The sequence below is a fragment of the Fringilla coelebs genome (assembly GCF_963513975.1).
Source record: "Fringilla coelebs genome assembly, chromosome: 5".
In the NCBI taxonomy this organism is placed as follows: Eukaryota; Metazoa; Chordata; class Aves; order Passeriformes; family Fringillidae; genus Fringilla; species Fringilla coelebs.
The window spans coordinates 70,940,018-70,965,713 of NC_140033.1; the positions used below are offsets into that span (position 1 = coordinate 70,940,018).

Genomic DNA, 25,696 nt, shown 5'->3' on the forward strand with positions numbered 1-25,696 from the left:
GGTTTTTTTCTTTTTACTTAGGTGTGAGAGTTTCTGAAATGTCAGAGGGGAAAAAAGGGGTTTGGAAGGGGAAAAAAAGGGGACTAACAAAAAAAAAAACAAAAAACAAAACCACAACAAAATTAAAAAAAAAAAAAAAAAAAAAAAAACAACAACAAAAAAAAAACCACCAAAAAACCCCAACCAAACCAAAGAAACCTGGATGCTTCCTCAGGGATGTTTTGAACCCAAGTTTTCTTTAATCATTTCCTTGAGAGGCATTGCATGACTAGGGCAATTGGGAACGGCACAGACTGTCCTCAGAGTGTCTCTTTTCCTGTCTCCTCGTTGTAATTGATCCATTTCTGCAACAACAGCTCCTTCAGGGTCTAAACTTAGAAATCTGCTGAACTCAGAACAAAGATAAAGCACTGGCACTTGCCAGCTCATCATGAAGCTCTGTAACATGGTCTCTCCATTTAGGCATTAGTTTGTTTCTAAAATCCCAGTAGGGGAAGTGCAAAGAATTGGGCTTCAGTTCTCATCCTTTTTCTTTGTGTGTGTGTATATGTGTGCACTTCTGTTGTTATATGCCATAATGAAATATTCTTAACTGTTTTCACTTAACTGATACATTTGATGTACTGGATTTACAAAACTGAGCTGGAAAATCAAAACTTATTGCCTAATACTTTTCTTTCTCTCTTTCACAGTCATAATGAACGAAAAGTGACCTGCAAACATCCAGTGACAGGACAGCCTTCCCAGGACAACTGTATTTTTGTTGTGAATGAGCAGTAAGTGCCTTCTGTTTCACTCTAGAAAACACAGGTCTTAAAGCCCATTAATAATGAAGTAAGATTCAGGGATTACTAGTGGCAATATTTATTTTTTCCAAGTCAGATCAACATGTAGATAGTTTTACTTGTTTAAATTACTTGAAAGCAATGATAAATATTTTATACTAATTATTAAGATAGAAAACATAGCTCAAATTAGTTGTGTGATAGAAATGCATCGCATTTATGCACTGTATGAATTTCCTCTTGTCTCTTTAATTACTCTGTAATTTTAGTAAGCAGCCTAAATATTATATGACAATCAAATGAACTTCCAGAAAGGGATAAATTTTAGAATCACTTAGGGACAATCACAAGCTATTAATCTATAATGTTTTGCCTGATAGTTTCTCCTCAATTGATTATTTCCTTGGCCAGTTGGGGCACGTTCTGAATCACTGGATGAATACTCAGACTTGCTGTCTTTGCATCAGTTTTGTAGAGCAGTACAAGAAGGTCTGCATGGAGCTGGTGCCTGAGCTCAGGATTTTGTTGAGTCTCTGGGTATCCTCCCCAGCACCATTGCTGTAACACATGACACGGTGGCTCCAGTGAAAACCACCAGAACTGGCCAAACTTCACCCATGTGAAAGGGGGGCAAAGCCAGAGGTGGCCTTTGGAGAGCATTTCTTCCCATGTCCATCCCACACTCATACCTGTCTTTTTCCCTCCCACCAACACCTGGCGCTAAGAGAGAAATTCTGGTTTTAAGCGACATCTTAAAATTCATCTGTCACAGTTTGGAGATTAAAACACAGCACAGGTAACTCTGCAATGAAGTGTGAATTGCTTTCAGATTGGAAAAGTAGGACACAGGCTGTACAAAGCTGCATCTAGGGGTGCTTTTTATTAGCAGTCTGCACACACAGCATGTTCCAGTGCTATTACATATTCTATTTTCAGGACTGCTGCAGCAATGTCATCTGAAGAAAAGAAGGAGCGACCTGTAAGCATGATTTGTGAAGCAACTAACTATAATCTGGCATCAGATTATGCTGCTCATCCAATGAGCCCTGTGGGCAGAGTAAGTCTTTATGTCCAAATAAATTAGAACTAAAGTAATTCAGTTATTCCACAAGCTGCTAGACAGTGCTGTGTGTTGGTGTTCCACTGAAAAAGAGAAACAAAGCTTTCATATTTTTAAGGGTATTTGACTCCTTCCAGGTTTAATTTGGAAATTGAGGTGTCTCAAACAAATTGTCACTGGAGCTGTAATTTTTATCAGGTATCTCAGATCTTGTGACTTAAACTGACCTTTGTGATCCGTGTGAACAGCAGAACCCTGAGTGTCTGAGTGACTCCCAGTGCCCTGGGGCATCTGGGCCAACACTTTTGCAGAAATTGCTCCATCACAGACAGTGGCCTGGATGTGTCCAGGTAAAACAGAGGGAGTTGGGATTGTGTGCAAGAAGTAGTTGTGAGAGAGGGGGAGGTGACCCTGTGCTACACAGCAGGTGACACTGGGCCAGCAGCAGAAGTCCTGGCTTCCTAGAAAAACTCCTGCTAAATGTTTGGGAGAATCCTAGGGTCACTTTAATTAATGTTTTACTTCTCCATTCACCCAGTTTCTCAGGAGGTTAAGGAATGCCCAGATTTTCTCACCAACTTTTAGGTTTATTGGATAAAGCTGGTGAGCCTATTGTGTGAATTTAAATTTTTTTTTTTAATTTTCAGCTTCCCTGAGAGAGAAGTGCACTTGCTGCAAAATTAAGAAGTGCCTTAAGTTTTCTAGGAGACCATAAAAACAGCTTTGATCAGTGATGACAGACAAGGCTGTCATCTCTTCTAGCCAGTAGTTAACAGCTAAACAAGGGGAAAAACCCTGTGCTTTAACTACTCATTGAAAATGTTAACCCTGAGAAGTGCTTTTTCAGCAAATTAATCCAGCCTGCAAGGGAAAAATAAACTTTGGAATCTGTTCTAACTGAGCAAATTCCTTAATGTCAGAAACTTGGATTGAAATAATTGACTTTCCATGTGGTAAGAAACATTGCAAGGTTCCTTCCAGTGCATTGTGCAAATTTTTTGTTGTTTTAAATATCTCATGAGACAGGCAGAATCCTTGACCTACGTTAGAAAAGTGTTATTTAATCAGAAAAGTGTCTTGATCTATCAGTGTTGCTGGGGGGAAAAATAGAGAGCCACAGATGTATTATGAGCAGTAACAAAATCCATCTCAACTTTCATGTGATCATGTTTAAGTCCACGCAGGAAAACCAGTTTAAAATACAACAGACTAGAAAACCCCCAAACAAGAAGAGTAAAAAACAAACTCAAAACCAGCTAAGCCCTAAAACAACTAAGAAAGCAGAAAAACCCAGGTTATTTTTTGTCAGAGTCATAACAGTGATGTAGAATGCAATAATTACTTAGCTAGTACTCTCAAAATTCATTTTCTGGGAAGCAATCTCAGGTCAAATATGCAAAATTAATTACAATTTAGGAGCATGTGTCTTAAATTTTTTTCACTTCTCTTTCAAAAGAAGTTGAAAATGCCCTTTAGCCTAGAGTTTATTTCATAGTCTTCATGAAGGAAATTGAGATTTCTATGGCCCAGTTAATGTGATTTCTTCTACTTTCATTGATTAATGACACTTTAGTTTCCTGGGAAAATAACATTTTGAAAAAATAGATTGTTCTGCTTCTTGTTCCTCCTCTTCTAGTTATTTAAATGTACTTAAAATATTACTATGATTATTGTGGCTGCATGTGGAATTGCTGTACATCAGTTTTCAGATGTGCATTTGTCTGAATTAGTGCAACACCATTTAAAAAGTGTTGGTTTTGGGGAGGTGAATTTTTGGGAGAGCAGAACCACAGTTAATATCAGTCTGCCTTTTCTGGCAGCTATTCAAGGATAATGAGCTGAACCCTTTCTAAAGATAACTGTAGATATGGCCCAGGGGTTGTACCTGGATACAAAACTGATTTTCTTTTGTTTTTACTCATGTCTTCAAACAGTAGGGCCTGGAATTCTTAAGTTTTGACTATAATATGTAGTTTGTAGTATTGTATATATATATAGTGTGTATGTGTATATATATAGAGGGAGATGTATATATATAAAATATAATGTAATACATATTATATATTTATTTATATCTATTATATACATATATATGCAGTATTATATTAATACAATAGTAGTATTATAGCACAATAAAACAGGAATAAAATGTTGGTGAGGGAAGTTAGAGAATTGATTACAGAGGAGAAGGATGCTTCATGTGGTCACCCAACCAATTTTTTTAGGTGTTTTTTGTTTTCAGAGATAAATCATGACCACACCTGATATTAGAATATAATGAGGAATGGGGGGAAAAAAAATTGGGGTACAACTGAAGTTTCAGGCAGTTAAGGGGTACAGGAGGAAGTTTTCCTTGCATTAATGTGAATTGATCCCTGATAGACATGGAACTTGGAAAAGTTTCTGTTTTCTGTCAGACTCTCTGGAGTCTGTTGCTGTTGCTGACCAGAGGCTAGTATGAGGTGAGGCAAAAATCAGTTCCTGCCCAGAAAAAGTCTTAATTCTGATCTTCCTTTCCCACTGTATACACGAGGGGGGCCAAATAACAAATTACAGCTCTGTTAAGTGCTGCCTATTTCCTGTAGCTTGAAGTGTACTTCCAGACATGAAGGCAGTAGCACAGACCCCTGGCTGGGAAAACCCACAGGCTTCAGATTGCTCCAGAAGTATTTATTTTCATCTCTCTGTGGCATGAAGAAACTGTTTTTGTAGTTGTCTTTTTTTTTTAATCTTATTTTTCTCCCTGCTGTTAAAATCACTACCTAGACAAACAGGATTATGTGTCATAAATTGCTTTTTAATGTGTAAAGTCAGTCACATTTCCAGACACCCTCCACAGTTCAGATCTGCTGCTCTTCATTGCTGTCCTGATTATCAGCAGAATAATATAAAAATAACATTTTTCTCACAGAAAGTAATGTGGAGTTAGGCCAGGAGAGCTCTTGGTGACTCCAGTACAGCTGGGATGTTTCCCAGTGCTCACAAATATTAATCAGTTTGTTAATAGATATTTCAGTTCAGTCCAGCTTTGAATGGCTAGTGTAGGTGCAGCCATACAGGTCTGCTCAGGATCCAGGTTACCTGGAAATTTCTGAGTAACAGAAATTAAGATTATTATTATTTATTAGTAAAATTCATTAGCAAACAGCACAGTGAACAGGAGGGCTGTGAAGGGCACTCCTGGTGCTCAGAGCTGGATGTCTGCACTGTGTTTTGTGATTTATATTCAAACCAGCCCAGTAGTGCTCCTTGTGCATCTTATATTTTAGTCCTGCCTAAATGGAATCCAGTTTGCTTTATTATGCAAGCTGAAGCACACTAAGAGTGAAGGCTGGGGAGGTTTGCTTCAAGAGCAACCTCCTGATCCAAGCTAAAATGCTGAGGCAGAAACCCACTCAGCTCATGGAAAACTGCAGCATTGGAAGGCACCAAAATTGCCTAAAAAATCCAGAAAGCAGCATCCTGTTGTTTTGTGGTTTGGAAGATAATGGAAGCCTTGAACACCAGAAACATATGTTTAAACAGAAGTTGAAAGTAACAAAGATACAGATTTGTACTCCCTGAGTTTACACACAGAAAATTTCATTATTAGCAAGGTTCTCAACCTATGCTTTTTAAATTTACATGCAATAAATTTAATGTTAGTTAATGACTTTTGTGCTAGTTCTGAAACTGGGAAAGGAGCCTCACATAAACCCTGTGTTTTCCTACCACCTAAGCAGAGAGAGAAGCCACTTGCAGGGAGAAAACCCCCAGTTGCTGAGTGCTCTGTTGTCCAGAGTTCAAAACCTTGCTGGTTGTTTGGTTTTTTTCACTTTTGGAAAGCAGTTACCATCACTGGCTGGACATCCTGGCTTCTTTCTCAGCACTGGGTTTGTGCAGAGCTCTTTTCACAGGATCTGATTTTGGAGACATCTGAGTTGCTGTGCCTTGGAATGGATCAGGTGGTACCAGGGGTGGCTCTGCTTGCTCTGTCACCTTCTGCACCTTCCAGCAGGTGATGAGGGGCTGGATCATTCCTTCACTATCCTCTCTTTCTCTTCTCCAGGAGCTGGAGCTGGGCAATATGTCCTGTATTTTTTGTTGTTGTTGTTTTTTGTGCTGTGGGGTAAAAAGTACTTCAACCCTTCAGTTCTTTATTTTTATATTTTCCCCTGTCACAGTTTGAGATAATTAGTTATGAATGAGAGACCAGAGATGGCCAGGGATCCATCCCATAACAGAGGAGGAGGGGATCTAAAGTCTGAGAACCCATAATTAGTTTCTATACTCACCTAGAGTGTTTCAATGTCCCAAAATACTCATTGTCTTAAGGTTCAGAGTTTGTTGTGAAGTTATTCCCTTTATGCAGCGTGTGGCAAGCTAATTACAAGTCATCTAAAGTGTTCTCTGGATTAACTAAAATTAGAAAGCAGTTGTGATGCTGCATTTAATTGAAGGAAGTTTGTATTCACAGTGGGTAGGATGTAACCCATTAAAACTCTGCTGTTGGCTCAGTGAAACTGGAGTCAATATGGGTTTTTATCAGGCCTACCTTAGAGACAGCTGTCTAAATTATCTGAATTTGTTAGACTTGACACAAGTGCTTGGTTGTCTTCAGAAGCAGCCTCAATGCATCAACTCTTTTTACAAGTGTAGGAATTCTGGAGCACTCTTGAGGGGTTCTGAACCTTTAGTAGCTAATATTAGAGTAGGTGTAAGTGTTAGAAATTATTTCTGATCCAAGTGTTAGCACAGCTTTTGTGTGATGTGCCAATACAGCAGTCATACAGGTTAACAGAGAGAGCTCTAGTTCACTTCATAACTGCATTTTTAAATGTTCTTTGTTATGTATTCCTTTTTCACAGCTGGCTGTCATAATTCTCTTGGCTTCTTAGAAATCTTGGTCCATTTTGCACTGATAGAATTTTTCAGAAGAAAATGTGAAAGTTTTTTACTTTTATTCTTAATTAGGTTTTCAATTGCTTGCTTTTCAGAACTGAGTCAAATTTCTCTATCTCCAAGGGAAATTAAAAGCACTCTGATTGTTTTTATATTCCCTCATGATTCTTGCAACAAAGAAATACAACATGTGTTTTGTGTTGTAGACTCTAGGCAGGCACACATAGCTTTTGTAATGTTTTTTGGGGTTTTTTTTGCCAAGCACTGTTGTATTTTTCAGTTAATGGCATCATTGACAAAAGCTGCACATAATTTTAAATCAAGTTCTCAGTTTATGATTTTTCAGCTACTGTGGGATTTTCTCTGAAGCATGAGTAAAACCCAGCTTAGTTCTGTGATGAGTGTTGAGAGAATTTCCACAGAGAAACCCCACACCTCATTTGCAACAAAACCTGAGCGCTTGTCAAGCTTTCCTCCTTCAGGAATTTTGCATAACCTCATGATTAGTCCCAGTAGCAGAGAGAGGGAAGCTGAAACACAGGATTATCATTGTCTCAGTCCAAATGGTGGATTTGAAATGCAGCTTTAAAAACTCACTTGAACTCGATTTCTTCAGCACAGGAGTGTACTTTGCTGCATCTCATGGTGTCTGAATTCTTACAGGATTTAAAACTCGAGTTCAGCTCCTTTAGTTGCAGAGCAAACTTTCTAAGTGTAGGCTGAGAAGAATGAAGTGTGAATTGGCAAAGCACTGCAGGTTTCTTTGTGCCTTTTCCAGTTTCTTGTGGTTATTCAAGTAGAAGGATGAAATCTAAAATGCTTTATTTTTCCTACTTCCCTTAATCATAGGTGATCATTGCATAATTGTAAAAAGTAGAACTAAGAGCTGATATGAGCTCTGGAGTTCCATGGAAAGGTTTCTAAGTAGACTTTAGTGCAAGCAAGTAAAATAATGAATATTCAAACCAACCAAGAGATCACAGAACAAAGAAGAAACACAAAAAAATTTATTTATTTTAGGAATGGGGGAATGATATCTTGTTGGAATCTGAAAAACTTTCATGTGTTAATTCAGTGTTGGAAGCAGGACAGAGTGGGGTTTCTTGCCCAGGTGATGTCATTTTTCATAATTAATAATAGTTCTGTGAGTTTACTTCTCTTCCTACAGCTCAGTAGGCATTCTGCCTATCTCAGAAGAAGGTCAGATATGTATTTGGCTGGGTTTTTCTTGTTTAAAAAAAACCCAGAACATCTCTTAGTACTTGTCTTGGGATTTATCTTTATATTCTCTGCAGAAGAAAAGAAAGAAATGCTGAAACCAGCAGAACCATTGTAGTAATTATTTATCTAAAAAAAGAATAGAGTTTGTGTTCTGCAGTCCCCAAGAGAAGCACATATAAGAAAAAAATCTTAGAGAAAAGAAAAGCATTTTGATTTTTGTACAGTTATTGATGTCATGGTTTCTATAACGTGTTCAATTCAATTTAGACATCACGATCTTCAAAGAAGGTTCATAATTTTGGGAAGAGATCCAACTCCATAAAGAGAAATCCTAATGCACCAGTTGTCAGACGAGGCTGGCTCTACAAACAGGTACTCAGACTTTCCTCACCTCCTCTCTTTTTTTTTCATCTACTGTGTGGTACAAAAGACAACAATTTTTATAAAATACAATGATAGCAATAGCAGAATGAAGCTATAAACTGTGTTCTTCAATTCATTAATTCCTTACTGGATATGAGTCTGATACAAATAAAGACATCAGACAAGTAAAGAATATTGATAGATTATATTTATATATATACATGATTCTCTGTAAAAGAGCTGAGCAGATTTTAGTAATAATACCTGATTTAATTTCAGGTATGTAGAGATGATGGGACAAAAGGTATGACCCAGAAGATTGGGGTTTTTAATTTTCTTTTGTTACACTATGTATCTTTTTCTTTTTACTGAAAGTAATACTTTCAACAAAAAAATACTATGTGGAGCCACTTCTTCCTATATTTCACATAGGTATGTCTATTTCCTTAATTCAAAGATAACCATGTTAAAACCAGAGATTATTTTAGGTTTTCCCATGGAGTGTGAATTAATCTGAAGTATGTGCTCTTTAATTTTAGGACTGTGTTCTAGCCTGCTGTAAATTTGCTGTTCTGGTTGATATTACAAATCTGTTTTTACAATCCACCAAGAATCTTTGAGAACTCATCATTTAAACTCAGCTGAGACAAATGTGTGTATGTAATTTTGATCTACATTGTCATTTGCTGTGCCTACTCAGATAGACTGGAATGACCTGCGTAGATTTCTGAGTGCTGGTGATGAGTCAGTTTTTAAAAACTGCTCAGATAATAAAATCTAGAAGTGTCTATTTAGTGGAAGATTTTCCCAGATTTAGACAATCCTGTGGCCTCTACTCTGAGAGTGAAGAGAATTCTGAGATGTGAATGCTGAGAGTAAAAGATCCTCACAAAGGTGATTTTGTTGTGGTTTTTTGGGGCACAGAATCACACAGTTGTCTTGGTTGGAAGGGACCCATAATAATCTAACAGAATTAGCCAGGCTCAGCTAGAACAGGGTCACAGAATCATGGAAAGTCATGGGCAGGGTCATAGAAGCATGGCAAGTCATGGGCAGGGTCACAGAGTCATGGAAAATCATGGAAGGAACCCATCAGGATCATGGACTCCGACTCCTGGCCCTGCACAGGACACCCCCAGAATCACACCATGTGCTTGAAAGTCTTGGGCAGGACTTTTTCCAGCTGGGCTTTGAATATCCTCACAGATAAAGACTGCACCACAACCTCTCTGGCAACTTGTGACAGTATTTGACCATAAAAAGTTTTGCCTCTGCTGAGGCAGAATTTTGTGCTTCTAAATTTGTGTCCACTGTTTCTTTTCTTGCCCTTGGCAAAAGTTTGGCTCCACGTTCTTTACAGTCTTTCCCCAGATGTTTATACTGATAGGATGCCTGCTAAGCTGCTCTCTCCCCAGACTGAGCAGTGCCAGCTCTCTCACCCTGTTTCCATGTGAAGGTGCTCCAGTCTCTCAGTCATCTCCATGGCCCTTTGCTGTGTTCACATTTTTCCTGCACCAGTGAGCCCAGAGCAGGGGCTGCACTGCAGCCAGTCCTCTGTGGTGCTGAGCAGAGAGGAAGGATGTCCTGCTGATGCAGTCTGGGATGCTGCTGCCCTCCTTTGCTACAAGGTGCACTCCTGGCTCATGTTGCTGCAGGGGGTCATTCCTCTCCAGATGGAGAACTGAGCATTTCCCTCTGTTGAGCTCCAAAAGATCCTTCTCTGCCCAATTTCCCAGCCTGTCCAGTCCCTCTGGATGACAGCACAACCATCTGAGTATGAGGCACTCCTCACAACTCTGTGCAGACTGGCTCAGGGTGAGCTCTGTGTGCAGCTCATTAATGAAGTTGTTAAATTGTCTTGGCCACGAGACACTGGCCACCCACCCCCTGGGGCTGGCACTTGAGCCAGTGTTTAACCTCAGGGCTGGAGATGGTTCATGTGGGAAACAATTCAAATGCTGTGATGTTTGATTGGTGTTTGTAAGAAAAGGTGCTGCTGTGGATTTCCACGTTGGAGTAGTCATTGAGAGCCAATTTAGTCAATTTTATCAACAGATATGATCTTCAGAAATGCACAGTGAAAGCTTGTGCAGGTTTCTTTCTGATAGTAAAATAACATTTATGTAATCACACAGAGTGGCAATTTTTGTTACTCTCAAAAACTCCGAGTGTGCTGTCTAGGTACACGTAGTGATCCTCTTCTGTCATTTTTCTGCTAATTTTTAAATCCAGAGCCAACTCCTCTTTTGGAAGATGTTTACAGAGAACATAACTTTTCTGAACAATGTTTCCTAGCTAATGCTTGGTTTATTCTCTCTTTTTCTTTCAACTCATTTCTCCTACTCCAAAAGAGCAGAGTTTGAAATACAAGGCTAAAAATCATCCTGACTTTTGTTGGCCTGGATTTTTTTTAAAACCATTTTAGTTTAAATGGTTAAAATTTTAAACATTTTATTTTAAAGGAGGCTGAGAGGGATGAGGTTTGTGCAGCATGGCAAAATAGAGGAATGTAAACAGGAACACCTGCAGCCTTAAGCCCAAAACAAACCCACCCCACAGTTTTTCATTAGAGAGTTCTTCTTCATTGTCACAGAACCTATTTACTACAAGAGTATTGCCAATTCACACATATTTTTCTTCTAGGAACAGATTAAAATATTTATTAAATCTGATTCTGCCAGGATGTATGTGCTGCAGCACTCTGTCTTATTTAAACTGCAGCACTGGTGGCAGTCTTTCATTCTGAGTTGTGTGGTGCAAATTGGTCATAAGCATAAAAGAAAATTAAATTGCTGTAGGAATAAACTTTATTTGGGAAAGAAATTTGGTCTATATATGTGAGTGGTAATAAAAGACAAAGTTCAACAGAGAGTTCCTTCAGGAAACAAAGGAAGATGTACCTGAAGTGTTATCTTGCTCTTTAAGAGAAAAAAAGTGTAGGTTTTGGTTTTTTGGTTATTTTTTTTTAATTAGTTAGACTGTAGGTTGTAATACCTAGCATGCCTGGAGAAAAGAAGGCTCAGAGAGGCCCTCCCTACTCTCTACAGCTTCCAAAGAGGAGGATGTAGTGAGGTGGGGGCTGCTCTCTTCTCCCAGGTGACACGTGACAAGACAAAAGGAAATACCCTCAAGTTTTAGGTTGAATATTGGGGAAAAGTTCTTCACCAGAGGGGCTGTCAAGCATTGGAACTGGCTGCCCAGGGAAGTGGTCAGGTCCCCAGCCCTGAAGGTGTAATTAGATGTGTTAATGTGGCACTTGGGGACAGGGTTTAGTGGTGGGCTTGGCAGTGCTGGGTAACAGCTGGACTCGAGGACCTAAACGGCCTTTTCCAACCCCAGCAATTCCGTGACTCCCTGTTCAGGATTCCTGGGTCACAGCCTTTGTTTGCAGCGACAGCTCAGGATGAGAAGTCAAATACTTGAAACAGCCAAGAGATTGAGCTGGCAGCACACCCAGCACAGTTGTGTGTCGAGTTTTTATCTTCCTTTTCCAGGGTCGGGATTAAATCGCGAGATGGAATTTCTCGTTGGGACTCAGATGTTTATCAGTTCTTATCTATGTCACAGTCACACAGACCCTGGGTGCTACAGCACTTCACTCTGACAAACTGAAAATGGAGCCCCATCTCTCTCTCTACAAGGCCTTTTAAGAATAAACTGTCCAATTAAGAAATGACACCTTAATTATTTTCACTTTTAACCCAATAACCGCCCACCTGTGCCCGCAATGGGGACTTTTTTTTATCCAATTACACAAAACCACCCAAACCCATGGAGAAGGTGAAGAAGAATGACCAACCTCCACCCTAAAACCTCTATCTTGCTTTATATCACTGTATTCTAAACCCTTAAACTCCACCCTGTGATATCACACACTTCTATCCAAACTCTACACCCACAATCCCAGTTCTGCCATTCCATTCTGGAAGCTTCTCCACGGCCTCAGATCAATGCAGTGTTCTCTTGGGGGAGCACAGAAAGTCTGAAATTCTCAGTGTCCAGGGTTGCAGCAGCTGTGCAGCTCCTGGTTTGTGCTGGGAGCCAGAGCTGTCCCCAGTGTGTGTTTTCTGACTTGGCCCCTGTGATTCCTGCAGGACAGCACTGGGATGAAGCTGTGGAAGAAACGCTGGTTTGTGCTCTCAGATCTGTGTCTCTTCTACTACAGAGGTAAGTTAACTCCTTGGCTAATTTTACTGGGAGCAGATAAATTTTGACACACCAGTCAGATGTAAGAAATAAGCTGCTGCTTAACTTGATGGATTAAAATAGTTGTATAGTTGTCAATATCCAGGCCTGCTACTCTTTTTTTTTTTTCTTTCTTTCTTTCTCTCTTAATTACCAGTTTCACTTAATTGCTTCCTGCCTGCCAGGCTGTGCTCAAAGGGCAAGCCCATTCACAGCCACCTCTGTTACTAAATTCTGGGTTTTAGTTTTTCTTCACAGCTTCTGTTGCTAGAAACTAAGTATGTCAGGTTAAATCTGATTTTTATGTGAGTTAAGTAGCTGAAATGGGGATAGGGAAGGGATAATAGTGCAGGGGAGCTGAAACTCTGCCTTTAGAATGATAAAGAGGGTATATATGCCTTTGGGAACTCTAATCAGTGTTCATGAATACTTCGAAAATGGAACATCGTCCAGTTCCACATGAGTAGAAGTCTCTGCTGTATTGGGAACAAAAGAATCTGTTAGTAACCTCATGTAGCTAGATCAGACTTTTTACATGGGAAAAATTAGCTGCTTCTCATTCTAGTCTGGAGTTAGGTGGGTTAGTGATCCCTTCAGCACCGCAGATTGTGAACTGTAGTGCTCCTCCAGAAACAAATGGACTTGGGCACAGGGAAACATGGACAATCCTGAAATAAAGTGTACATTTTTGTTTAAAGTGTACATTTTAGTTTAAAGGGGGCTGAGAGTGAGGAGGAGCATGGCAAAATAGAGGAATGTAAACAGGGTCACCTGCAGCCTTAACTGTGGGTGAAGGGCAACAAAGGGTTTCAGTTTGGGATGAAACTTTGGAATTGGTGGTACTGCTGCTGATGCTGGTGATGCTGAAAGCTGAGACTGATGAATTTCAAATGGTGTTCTCTGGAAGTGCAGATCCAATCAAAGACCAACCAGGTCTGAAACAAAAGCTCTGTTTGCAACTGGTTCAGTTAACAAATTCTGAATTACTCAAATATGATCATTGGGCTTTGTTTTTCTACACCAAGTGGTACACATAGTTGGATAAGCTCCTGCTGAGTCAAAAATCAGGCTGAAATTCCAGTTGTGGAGTCATCAACTGAGTGATACAGATACACTGTGGTTATCTAAGTGGTCATTGCATACTCTGTGCTTTTTACAGGTTTATTTTAAACACCTCTTCAGGCTCCTTCTTCAAAAAGTTATAAAGAAAGTGCTACATTATAGCTGCCTTAAGAACAGATTAACTTGAATTTAAGCACTGCACGGGAAGTTTGTCAAAATAAAACAAAAAAAAGCAATAAGCAAAACCAACAACAAATATATAAACAGCTCTATAATCTTTTTATTTTCTACATGGCCCAACATTCTGAAATACAAGCAGAATAATCTAAATTGTTTATGTGATAAATGCAGCTCTTATCACTCACTAGAAAGTAGTTAAAACTGTTAAACTGGAATTAAATATGTGCAGTGATAGTCCAAAATGTCTTAGAAGTGGCTGATAAAATATAAAAAGCTTTTAGTCTAAACCCATTAATGTTTCTGTTAATTCTCAGGCAGTGAAAAAATAGGAAAGGGGGGGGTCATGCACTTGCCCACAGGTGAAACCACAGACCTGTTTGTGGTTGTGCAGTTGTGGTTGTTCGGTTTCTTTGGTTTTCTTAGTAAATCTTACTAAATTTCCAGAATTGTGTTACAATGTTAGTAGCTGAAATCCAATTTATAGATGAAAGGAAAAATCATGTCATAGTATTTTCTCACAGCTTAGAGAATACTCTTTTTCTGTTCCCCCAAGGAATGAAGGACCATCCAGTTTCATATTGCAAGGTTGTTGTTAGCACAAATAAAAGTTCTTAGGACTGGACAGAAGATCTACTTTTCTTGTGTACTGTTCATACACTGCACACAAGTAAAGTTAATATGGGGCAGTGGGATGTGTAGATAAAAGCAAACGTGATTTGGAACAGATTTTTAAAATCTGGAGCTGGAATGTGGCAGCATGTCTTCAACAAAGACCAAAGTGCTCCAGACATGCAGCTGTTCAGTGGAACAAAAATGCTGAATGCTGTTATGTGGCACTAGTGGGGGATTTACTCAGTCATGAGTCAAAATATCTAGGAATATCAAATGATCTAGGAAAAGAGAACTTTTCCCCCAAACAGAAGTCCAAATAAAGTAAACCCCAATGTTTGCCCAGTATGTGTTTGGGGACAGGGCACATTATTGTGTGTGGCTGGCAAGGAGTCAATATTTGAAGGGAAGGTGGGATGGGTTCAGTCATATTTAAAGGTACTGAGTTGCTGGAAGTAAATCCACTCCATTTCTTTTCTGCCTTATAATAGGAATGAATTTATGCTCAGCTATTAAACAACTATCCCAAAAAGCACAGTTTCTACATCTAATCTGTCATGGGATACTCAAGTGGCTGGGCACAACTTTCCCCATATAATTAATTTAAATTAGGGTTCTGCCTTTTCAAAATCTAAGAGTAAATGAGAACCTGGAAAAATTTTTAAGTCCACACATAAGCAAGAGTCCTGGAATGCTGTTTAAGTGTATTTTACTTGTAACAGTGTTAATTTTTCATAGAAATTTTGCAATGCCTGTTTTCATCTTAATTTTGTGGATTTATTGTGGGCACTGTTTTCTACTAAGAGAAGTGTCATGGGGGACAGTCTCTAAGATAGTGATTGTGAATAGAAGTTCTGTTCGTGAAATACAATTAAGACAGACTTTATGAATTACATCCAATTATTCTTTTATTAAAGTATAATTGAATTTAAAAGCTGATTGTGGCTTTCAATTAAAATGTCAATTTTTTGTTATGATCTGTTGATCTAAAATTTTATGTAAAACAAGGCTCTGGGAAAAGGGTATTTGTTTTGGGGGAGAGCTTTTTTTTACAAATTATCTGAAACGTGTGGAATCTTTGCAAATGGAATGTAATTGAGTGTAAACTCTTTGTGGGAATTATAATGATAATTCATAATTAAATATTATAATGGGGATTATGTAGCATAATATGCCTGGGATCAGAAGAATGTGCACATTTTCTCTAAACTGCCAGCAGTCATGAGCAGTGGTTTTAAGCCCTTGTGCTGTCAGAGGTGTTTTTAGTCAGCCTGCAGGAGATGTGTGCTGCTCTGTCTCGGGGTCTCTATGCTCAGGATGACCCCGAGGTGTCAGAAAGTCTCTTTTTCCCAGCCCAGCAATTGAAGGAGGAGTCAGGATTCCTCAGCTCTGGTTTTCAAGGTTGTTTATTATCTCTTATCTATGACATTCCTTCTCTGACCTGCTGAGATCTGTCCAGCAGGTTGGGCTGTGGCACACTGCCTGCCCCTGAGGCAGTGCTGGCTTTTTATACTAAAAACTACCTGTACTTTATTTACAATAATTTTCCAATACCTATCACCTATGTTAGACAGTTTCTACTCTAAACCAATCCAGCAGTGTCACCATCACACAGAGGATGGAGGCTAGGAAGAAGAAAGAGGAAGAACAAGGCACACCCAAATCCCTTCATCTTGGCTTCTGAACCCCATTCTAAAACCCCAAAATTCTACTTTTCCACCTTGTGACTAACTAACTATCATTCTGCTTAAACTCTCCTAAATCTTCACATAAAGTTGGTAATTGTTTCCATGGGCAAAAATCAAAGGCACAGGTGTCTTTGGCTTTGTGCCAAGGTCTCTGAACTCCTTGCCAGGGGCTCGAGCCATCCAGGGCAGCCAGAGGGATGTCCTGGGTTCTGACAATTCTGGTTCTTTGTCACTGAATTAGGGGCTTGACTTCCACCTGCTCTTCACTGTTAGTCTGGACTTCTGGTTCTTAATGCATTCTCCTCTGAGCTAAACTCCCTGCTCGTGCTCCTGTGTGGCTGAAGGAGTTTCATGAAGTGTCAGAGTGCAAGTGTTGTGTGTCCAAGGGCCATTTTCTAATGCCAGTGTGCATTCCCAGATGAGAAGGAAGAAGGAATCCTGGGGAGCATACTTCTGCCTAGTTTCCAGATATCTGTGCTGTCTGCTGAGGACCACATCAACCGCAAATTCGCCTTCAAGGTGAGGAGAGCAGCTTTGCCATCTGATTTTGTGTCTGAAAGCACAAGAGCCTGGTCACAAAAGCTCATTTTACAGAGTTGTTAATAGCAAATTAGTAAATAATACGTAGTAAATAATACATTTGTACCCTGGTTAATTTCTTTACTTCTAGATCTATATTATATAATTGCATTCTTTGTTCTCTGTAAGAAATGCCTGGGTGACTTCTCAGAACAGATGTATCAAAGTTGCTTTTGTTAGAATTTGAATGGTTATTAATAAACTAAAATATATTAATAATAAATAAAAATGGCCATAAATCCTTTCTGGGTGTTAGAAATGTTGCTATCCTAGCAGAGAGAAGGTGTCATCACTCATAAAAATTCTTTTTCCTCTTAAAGTCTGCTCTTGAAATTGCCCTCTCTTCTGCATTTGAGGACTTCTCAGGACAGATGTGTGGAAGTTTCTTTTATTAGCATTTGAATTGATTGACAAACAGCTCTGGGGCTGATTTTTGCATAATAGAGTAGCAAAAGTTTCAAGTGCTTAGTCTGATATCAATATAGACAGAATTGCTAGAATGGGGAAATGGATGGATATCACTTACTAGCAGGATCTTTTTTTTTTTTTTTTTTTACTTCTTGGGTCTTAAATCCTGTGTGGTGAATTATAATTTAGAATTATAAACCAGCATCTGCAGCTGAATTTATCCCACTAATGAAAGTTCATTCGTTATGTAATATAAAGTATCTTGGCACATAAATAAAAATAAGAACTTATTTTCACTTAAAAACCACAATATTACATTAATCATTCTTAGGAGTGTTTTATTACTATCTTAAATCATGATATAAATTATTTTACTGAGCATTTTGTCCTGACTTTTTTTTATTGTTGTTTTATGAGCTCCTTTTGGCACTTTGTTTGGTCTCCTAACCAAGACATCATTTATTTACTATGGTAAGTACAAATTAAAAACTTACTGTATCATTCAGACTGCCAAAATCTATGCTAAAATCTTATTTATAAGAATTATATTAATCTACACTAATGAATGCTCAGTATCCTTTTTAGTAGATTGAAGAAATTTAAGGGCTTTTTGTTTAATGTATTAATGAAGAAGCAGCTATGATTGAAAATTACAGGCAGTTATTTTGAAAACACGAATGCAGTGACTAAGAAACACTGTAGTGTTCCTTTGGATTTTTTTTTCTGAGCATATTATTTGAAGAAATCTTCTCAGAGAAAGCATTAGAGTGAATATGCAGTAACAATATTTGCCTCTCTTCTTTTACAGAACCTTACATTTTTATTGCAATGACCATGTCATTTCCAATCAGGCAGCTCATCCAAACATGAGGACCTATTATTTCTGCACAGATACAGGGAAGGAAATGGAGTTGTGGATGAAAGCCATGATAGATGCAGCACTTGTGCAAACAGAGCCTGTGAAAAGGTAGTGTGGCTTGACAAAGCAGTGGGACAGTGTATTGCTTTCTCTTGTTTAGTTTGATTTGTTTAATGAAAGACTGAAATAGAATGTAAATTGCCCGAAGTGATTTCTCCTTATATTGAAGACCTCTTACTAACTGGACAGTGTTGGATAAAATTTTGAAGCAGCAAAAATAATCTTAGTTCTGTTCTGAATACTGATTGTCAGGAGCTAGAAGAAAAAAATTGAACTATCCCTTCAGTGCATCAGAAGAAGTGCTATGACAAATTCTGTGTGCAGGCACGTTTGACTTCCCTGCCCTCCTGACTGAATAGCAACAGCAGCTCAACTGGTGGCAGCCTTCAGCTTAAAGCTGTCACAATCCTCAAATTCACAGCTGGAGTTTCTGGCTAAATTAACCACTTGTACCTGTGGGCAACCTGTGGGGAGCCATTCCTGTTCATCATTAAGCTGTCACCAAATTTATGCTTACCTGATCTGGAGCCTCACCTTCCTGTGCCCGTGTGTTGACAGTGAAAAGCAAATTATCACCAGAAGCTTTGTGCTCTCAGAGACTGAGCCCTGTCTGCTGCTGTCTCTCCAGTGAGAGTCATTTGCTCTCAGAATGTGGTCCCTAGGGTCAGCTCCCTGGCATCTGGAATGGAAACCTCATCAATTGAAAGTTTAAAAGCTCCTTGTTATTGACAGCACAGAAGTTATTGCTGATGGCTGCTGTCACTTGATCTGTTCTCCTCTCCGTTAGTTCCGGCTACCCTGGAGCTAAATAGAGTCAGCAGTGCTGAGGAACTCTGAGTTTAAAAAAGTAATAGAAAAATCTCATGGACACAGGTTCCAGAGAAGTTTAGTAGTAATAAACTTTATCTGAAAAGTTGGGTTTGTATTGCAGATACAATAGTAACTTACATATGGAGGTTATTAAACCAAATCAAACCCACTTTACTTCAACCAAAAATCACATATCAATTGTATAAAAACTTTGTAGGGGAAAAAAACTGAAGGGGGTCATTCTCAATCTTTTTCTGAGCTGCTGAAATGACCTTCATTTGATGTGTGCAATACTGTGAATATCTGCCTGGAAATCACAGGCAGAACAGGCTTGCCAGCAGCCAGACAGTTGTCAGAAAAGCAACTTATATAACACCATCTTGTTGTTTTGATTCAGGCAAGAAACCTCAGAATGAAACAGAAGTAGATGTGACCTCTTTGAACACTTTGTTGTTAGCCTTGAAATAATTGCTTCAGAGAAAATAGATTTCAAGACCAAATCTCAAAGAAGTTAAAAATCTGTTAGCTATAATAAGGAAGAGAACCCTTAAGACATCTGTTTTCTAAGGAATCCATTTTTTGGCTGTTTTTTAAGTTCTTAAAATGAAACATAGCAGGATATGATCTTATGTAGGAGAAATACTGTTCCTTCCCTGTAAAAATCTGTTAAGTATTAAGTGTCTTATTACCTCATCTCCAAGTAACCTGAAGTTTGGCATAGATAGAGCTTAAGCATAAATGGTTTTGGTTCAGTCAAATTTGGCAGTGCTTTTGTTACTGAGTTGTTTTTTTAGAGGTTCTGACATTGCACTGAATACAGCTTTCTAGCAGACTAGATACTTGCAATACAACAAATGAGTAATTAAGAACTTGCTTCCTTAAATTATCCATGTTAACTAATGTTGGGCCACATTTAATTGCATGTTAATATAAAATGCCCAATGATAAATCAAGAGCTTTTTACAGTATAGTTCTTTAAATCTAGAAGATACTTCACTGCTTATGATACTCTGGAAATCAAATCCAACAGTCTGTTAAACTGAATCTTTTAGATAATTTTAGCACATTTTTGTGTCTGTTTTTCTGCAGATGTGAATTCCTTGGAGAGGATAAAGATAAAAGGAATATTTAAAACATTAAGTTGGTGGGAGGGAAGGGGTGTTGCCAAGTTTTTATAAACTACTCTTATTTTCCACACATAGTTAGCCATGTAAACCACAAATGAGATACTGAAGTGAGAAAGTAAAAATGTACCCTTTTCTCTTAGAACTGGTCTCTGTTAGCAGCAGAAATGTTCCCTTCTGATGTTTAGCTACAGGGAAGGACAAGCAGTATTTGGCCCGGTTGACTTAATTGTAATTGCTCCTTTCTAAACAGTTTTGATTTTACCTAGATAGTACATTCAAGTTTAATAATGTACTGAGAGGCCTATTAAAATAATTAAACCAAGCACTTTAGTCAGTGAGGAGCTGTTGAAGCTTATGACTCAAAATATGATCTCAAACACCCTCTCTGGGTGCTTGCTTGTGTTTGTAGATGGTAGTGTCCACCAACACAGTGATTTACCATTTTACCCTAAATGCTGCTTCCCTGCTCTCCCAGGTTTGAGTGCCATTTTCTGTCCTTTCACTGTCAGCTTGTGTGCTGCAGCCTTTGTTTCTTCTCAGTGATGCAGCATGTACTAAGAAAAGATTGCTTTTTTCCCTCCTGGGGTAGTTACTTTCCCTGAACAGAATAAGCCAGGCTGCCAAAAAAGCACTTGTTAGCATAGAGACATCCACAGTGGGGGCTGGCTGACGTCAGTGTGCTCAGAAAAGATGGCTTTTCCTTTTCAAATGCCTCTGCCCTGCTTTGTTAAATCACAGCCCTCCTGTCCATCCGATCATTAATCACGTGCTCCCCCCCTCCAACCCTTTCAGAATTATTTCTTTATATAAACCAGCATAAAATAGTACTTCTCCTGTGCTGTATATTGTACATGTGATTCCTTTTTGGTTGCAGAAATATATAAATTGCGTTCAGCATATGCTGAAAGACCCATGTTCAATGCTCATTCTCTTCTCTATTCCCTTCCCATCCTCAAACAGCCTGCAAGCTTTGTTGAATATGCCTTTGAGAGCTAGCTATAAATATGGAGCCAAATATACATATGGATTTATGTTTCTTACATTTGTTTCTGATAATTTTTTCCCATATGGATCCTTCAGTGTGGAAAGAAATCCCTTGCTCACTCAGACTTGGCTGGTTTGGTTTCACCAGGTTGAGAGAGCCCAGCAGGCTGAATGTCAGTCCTGCAGCCTCTACACCATCCCAAGGAGTGTAAAATGTAAATGTTTGGCTCTGTATAACCATAGTAATGAGGGATTGCAGCATGGAAAACCAATTCTGTGATTTTGGGAGTTGCTGGTTTTTAATTAAAAAACAGTGGAAAGTATGAGAGTGTGAACTGAGCACAGTGCCAAAGCTTGAGTTTGCCACTTCTGTGATGAGTGTCCTGGAGATGCCACTCTCCCTCTCCACCGTGGATTTTCCACCTTTTCCTCTGCTCTAAAGTCACCTGAGAAAGATTTATATTAAGTTTTATATTATATAATGGGGTAGGTGGTGCTGTTGAGATATGCTGCTAATATTAATGCCCACGTTCAGGATTATTTGCAAGGTAGTCTTGAAATTCATTTGTCAACTCCAGAGTGCTGACTGAAAACTGAAATCTTAACGCCCTTTTTTACTTGATAATTGTATGAAATGGAGTTTTTAATTCACATTCCTTTGGTTGCTGGTAGAACACTGGGTAGTGCAGTTTTGAGGTAGGAGTGAGGAAGTGATCCTTTTCTTTTCCATAACCTTGAGAAGGAACCTAGGCACAAATATTTGGTCTTGGGAGAGATTTAAGATCTTGGGGGGCAAAATAAATGGCTTTTTTTCACGATGGGGTAAGCAATAATGCTTACAGCTGTGTGTGTAGTCAGTCTTCTTGTGCTCCTGGTAAGTTGTGTGTGTGATGGCCTTTTTACAGACACTTGAACTGGATGCAGTTATAAAGATGAATAATGCATTTTTAAAAAAAAGATGCAAAACAAAATGAAAAGTTAATTCAACATCTTCTTAAAATAAAGTGCTGTTGTTAGTTTGGTTTTATACAGAGATGTAATCTTAAGAAATTATATCTCTTCCTCTTCTTTCCTCCCAGACCAAAAAATGTAGAGCAAAACATTTTAAAGTGGTGGGGTTATTTTTCTAGGGAACTAAACCCAAAAGTCACTTTTTGAGCTGGAATTGAAATTCTGGTCCTCCCAGTATGGCAAAAGATAGAGCCTCTTGACATTTTGAAATTTTAAAAAGAAGATCACTAATAGAACTGCACACACTGAGTACTTGTGTAAATACTGTAAAGCAGTAGCAATTCCAAAAATATCATTATTTCTGTGGTACAGTTCCTTAAGTCAGCAGCTGTTTTGCCCCCTTAAAATTAGAAAAAGCCACAGTCATTTTCTGCAAAATGTGTGCCAGCCAAAGTGATAACACACCAGAGAAACCTAATTGATACCAGTGACCATGAAAAGTCATTTGCTTTCTTGAAGGGAGCTCATTATATGCTAAATTCAGCAGTATTGTGAATCACAAGCTGACTTTGAAAACCATCTGAATTTCAGGCTGTTGACATTTGGAAGCTGTAGCTCTTGGAGAGCCACTGAATATTTTCACCCTTTGAATTTTCAGCCCTCCAGGAGCTGAACATCCACTTTTCATTCTCTGGCTTTATTTTCTGTTGTGCACATGTTTTCTAGGGGGTTAATTGACTGTTGAATTTTTAATAAATTACCTCATGTTATAATTGTTTTTAAAACAGCAAATAAAAAGTGTAGAAGAAAACAATACCCTTGCCAACCAGAAAAACCCCAAATCAACCAACCAAAAACCAAACCAATCAAGCACTACCACCGATCCCCAAAGAAAATTAAAAACAAAAGAAAAACACCAAAACAACAGCCACAAACCCCCCAACCTCTCCTTGATTATTGTGAAAATGTCCTGATTTTTCTCTCAAAGTCAAGATATTGTTGTAAAATATATGGTGGGGGCTCACTGAAATAATTTCCAATTTTTTATTGCTATTTGTGAGGAACATTTTTTTGCTATTATAACTTGTCATGTGTTCCCTTCCAGAATAGAGAAGTTCACGGTTGAAAATACATCACCTCGAGAGGTAAATAACATTTCAAACCATCGGGTGCTAATTAAGCCAGAGGCACAAAACAACCAGAAGAACAGAGAAGTGAACAAAAACGAGGAGAAGAAAGCTTTGGAAGCTGAAAAATACGGATTCCAGAAAGTCGGGCAGGACAGACCATTAACAAAAATCAACAGTGTGAAGCTGAACCCTTTGGGATCCGAGTACAGGACTTTGCCCATAAGCACAATTCCAGGTGGGCACTTCAGGCCTGTCCATTTGAATGGATCTGAGAGCAAATCCCTGGGAGTTGTGGATGTTGGGGATGGAGCCCATCACAACGCGCTGCCGCCGCACGCCGACTCCGAGCGCGTCATGCAGAGAACCAACTCCATGCTGCAGCTGGAGCAGTGGATTAAAATCCAGAGGGGGAAAGGACAGGAGGAGGAAACAAGAGGGTGAGTACTGGGTAATTTTATTTTTAGATGTTCTATTAAATAATACATTTGTACTCTGGTTAGTTTCTTTCGTTCTGGATTCATATTATATAATCGCATTCTTCATTCTCTAAGAAATGCCTGGGTGCCTTCTCAGAACAGATGTATGGAAGTTTCTTTTATTAGCATTTGAATGGTTATTAATAAACTAAAGTATATTAATAATAAATAAAAATGGCCATAAACCTTTTTTGGGTGTCAGGCATTTCCCTGCCCTAGCAGGGAGATGTAATCACTCACAAAAATTCTATTTCCTCTTAAAATTTGTTCTTGAAATTGCCCTCACTTCTACATTTGAGGACTTCTCAGAACAGATGTATGTAAGTTTCTTCTATTAGCATTTGAATAATTATTATTATTAATAAGGTATATTAATAACTCAATAAATAAAAATGGCCGGAAACCCTTTTTGGGTGTTAGAAATTTTCCTGTCCTAGCAGGGAAAATATGTCATCAGTCATAAAAATCTGTTCTTGAAATTGCCTTTTCTTCTGCATTTTTTGCTCACAAATTATTGTAATAACATTTTATTTGAAATTCTTTTTAAAAAATATTCCTGGGAGCTTTTAAACTTTAAACCAGCTTTAAATGAAGAGGGAGAGAGAGAAGAGCTATCTAAAAATAAAACACAGAATCTAACTTGATGCTTAAAGCTTCTCTTCTCATGAAATTAGCTATCAGCCAGTTATAATATTGAGCTCTAGTGTTTATTCATGAAGCTTTAGAACGATGTGTGAATGATTGGCAATATTGAATGTCATGCCAATAGCAATTTCTCTGTCTGACAGAAGAGTAGGGACTTTGCTTCCAGGCTGCCTTACAGACAAGCAGCTCCAGCAGGAAAATGCAAAAGGTTTTTAATATTACATTTGATAGGAAGTATGGAGATGCTATCACAGGGGATACTTTGAAGGGCTGGAAATTAAGGATTTTGTGTATAGATGGATGGCAGAGCAGAGCTCTGCAACTTGGTTTCAGGGAAACCAAGTTCAGAAAATGTGTTTCCCTCACAAACTTTGAGATATGTACCTGGGGCCTTCTCAGTTCTTGCAAAATCTTCAAACATTTCCATGAACTTGGCTTCCACTTGGCAAGGTTGAACATTTCCTCACTGCTTTTAGCCTTTCATTACATGTAATTAGGAATTGTTAATGTGGTGTTTCATGAAATGCTCATCGTAAGTAGTTTGATCAAGTCTGAACTTGTGATACAGACAGGGACTTGCAGACCCTGACATTTATCTTACTATTCAGACTTGCATAATGAGAACTCAGAAGGCTCTTTGATGCAGTTAATTTTTTTAATTGGACTTTAAAACTTGCAACCAAACAGAAGAAACTAGAATAGCTGTGCTATTTTTCAGTTCTGAACAAGTATAAAAACCCTAAACCTGATTTCATAGGGGGAATCAAATAGAGGGAAGTGCTATTAACAATATGTTACTAATTAACAATATTTTATTCCTGAGTATAGGGAACACTTGTTTGCCTAGATAAGGGTGGCACTGATAATATAAATGCTTTCAAAAGCAGTTCTACATTAAAGTAGCAAACTGAAGATTTGCCTTGAGCTATCTTTTTTGCTTTTCATGGAAACAGCCTTGAATAATGATGCAAATTTCTAATGTATATAGTGATGTCTTTTAAATGGGGCTTCATTTAAATTTAAAATTTAATTTTTGTTCAGGTTGCCAGTTTCTGGCTGGAGACAGAAATTTAAGTAGAATCAAAGTTGGTGAATGAGAGTGGGAAAAAAGGTCTGGTTTATCCTAAAGCTTAAGGTTGGGGTGAGAGGATCCTAAGGCTGTTTAAGACCTGTAAAACTCATAACTAGAATTTTTGAAAAAAGCTAGTCTTTACTTAATGGGGGAATGTTGCTGACTCTCCACCAAGCTGCTTTCCAGTGCATCTGTATTATTGTGTCTGCATCACAGAAATCATGGAGGACCCAACTGAGTATCTCTGGTGTGTCAGACTGCAAAAAAAAATGGAATTACTGCTAAAATGTTAACAAAGATGTTCAATTAAATGACTAAAGAAAAGAGGAGGTCTTAGCTGTCCTTACTATAGAATGAAAAAGGTTCACTATACAGCTACTAATTTTTTTAGAGGAACAGTCTGACCCCTCCGTAGTTTGATTGCCCAAAAAAGTAATGAGAATGACAGCAATGTAGATTTTAATTCTTGAAGCTGTTACCTGTTGTTTCCATGGATCTAGACATCGAGTTTGGCAAAAGCCTCATGAATAAACTGCTGCCTTAAGGAAGGCAAACCTTTTT

At 38.5% G+C, this 25,696-nt stretch overlaps 1 protein-coding gene across 8 annotated transcripts in view; it reads left to right on the plus strand.

Moving 5' to 3' along the window:
• The window catches only part of PLEKHA5 (pleckstrin homology domain containing A5), a 161,447-nt gene that overhangs the window by 93,744 nt on the left and 42,007 nt on the right, over positions 1 to 25,696 (plus strand). For all 8 annotated transcript variants that reach the window (XM_084206411.1, XM_084206406.1, XM_084206404.1 and 5 more), the window contains exons 4-10: positions 693 to 776; positions 1,722 to 1,842; positions 8,215 to 8,319; positions 12,405 to 12,477; positions 16,453 to 16,553; positions 17,873 to 17,988; positions 22,918 to 23,379. In XM_084206411.1, coding sequence (XP_084062537.1) covers positions 693 to 776; positions 1,722 to 1,842; positions 8,215 to 8,319; positions 12,405 to 12,477; positions 16,453 to 16,553; positions 17,873 to 17,988; positions 22,918 to 23,379 — 1,062 coding nt within the window. The remainder of the gene's footprint in view (positions 1 to 692; positions 777 to 1,721; positions 1,843 to 8,214; positions 8,320 to 12,404; positions 12,478 to 16,452; positions 16,554 to 17,872; positions 17,989 to 22,917; positions 23,380 to 25,696) is intronic.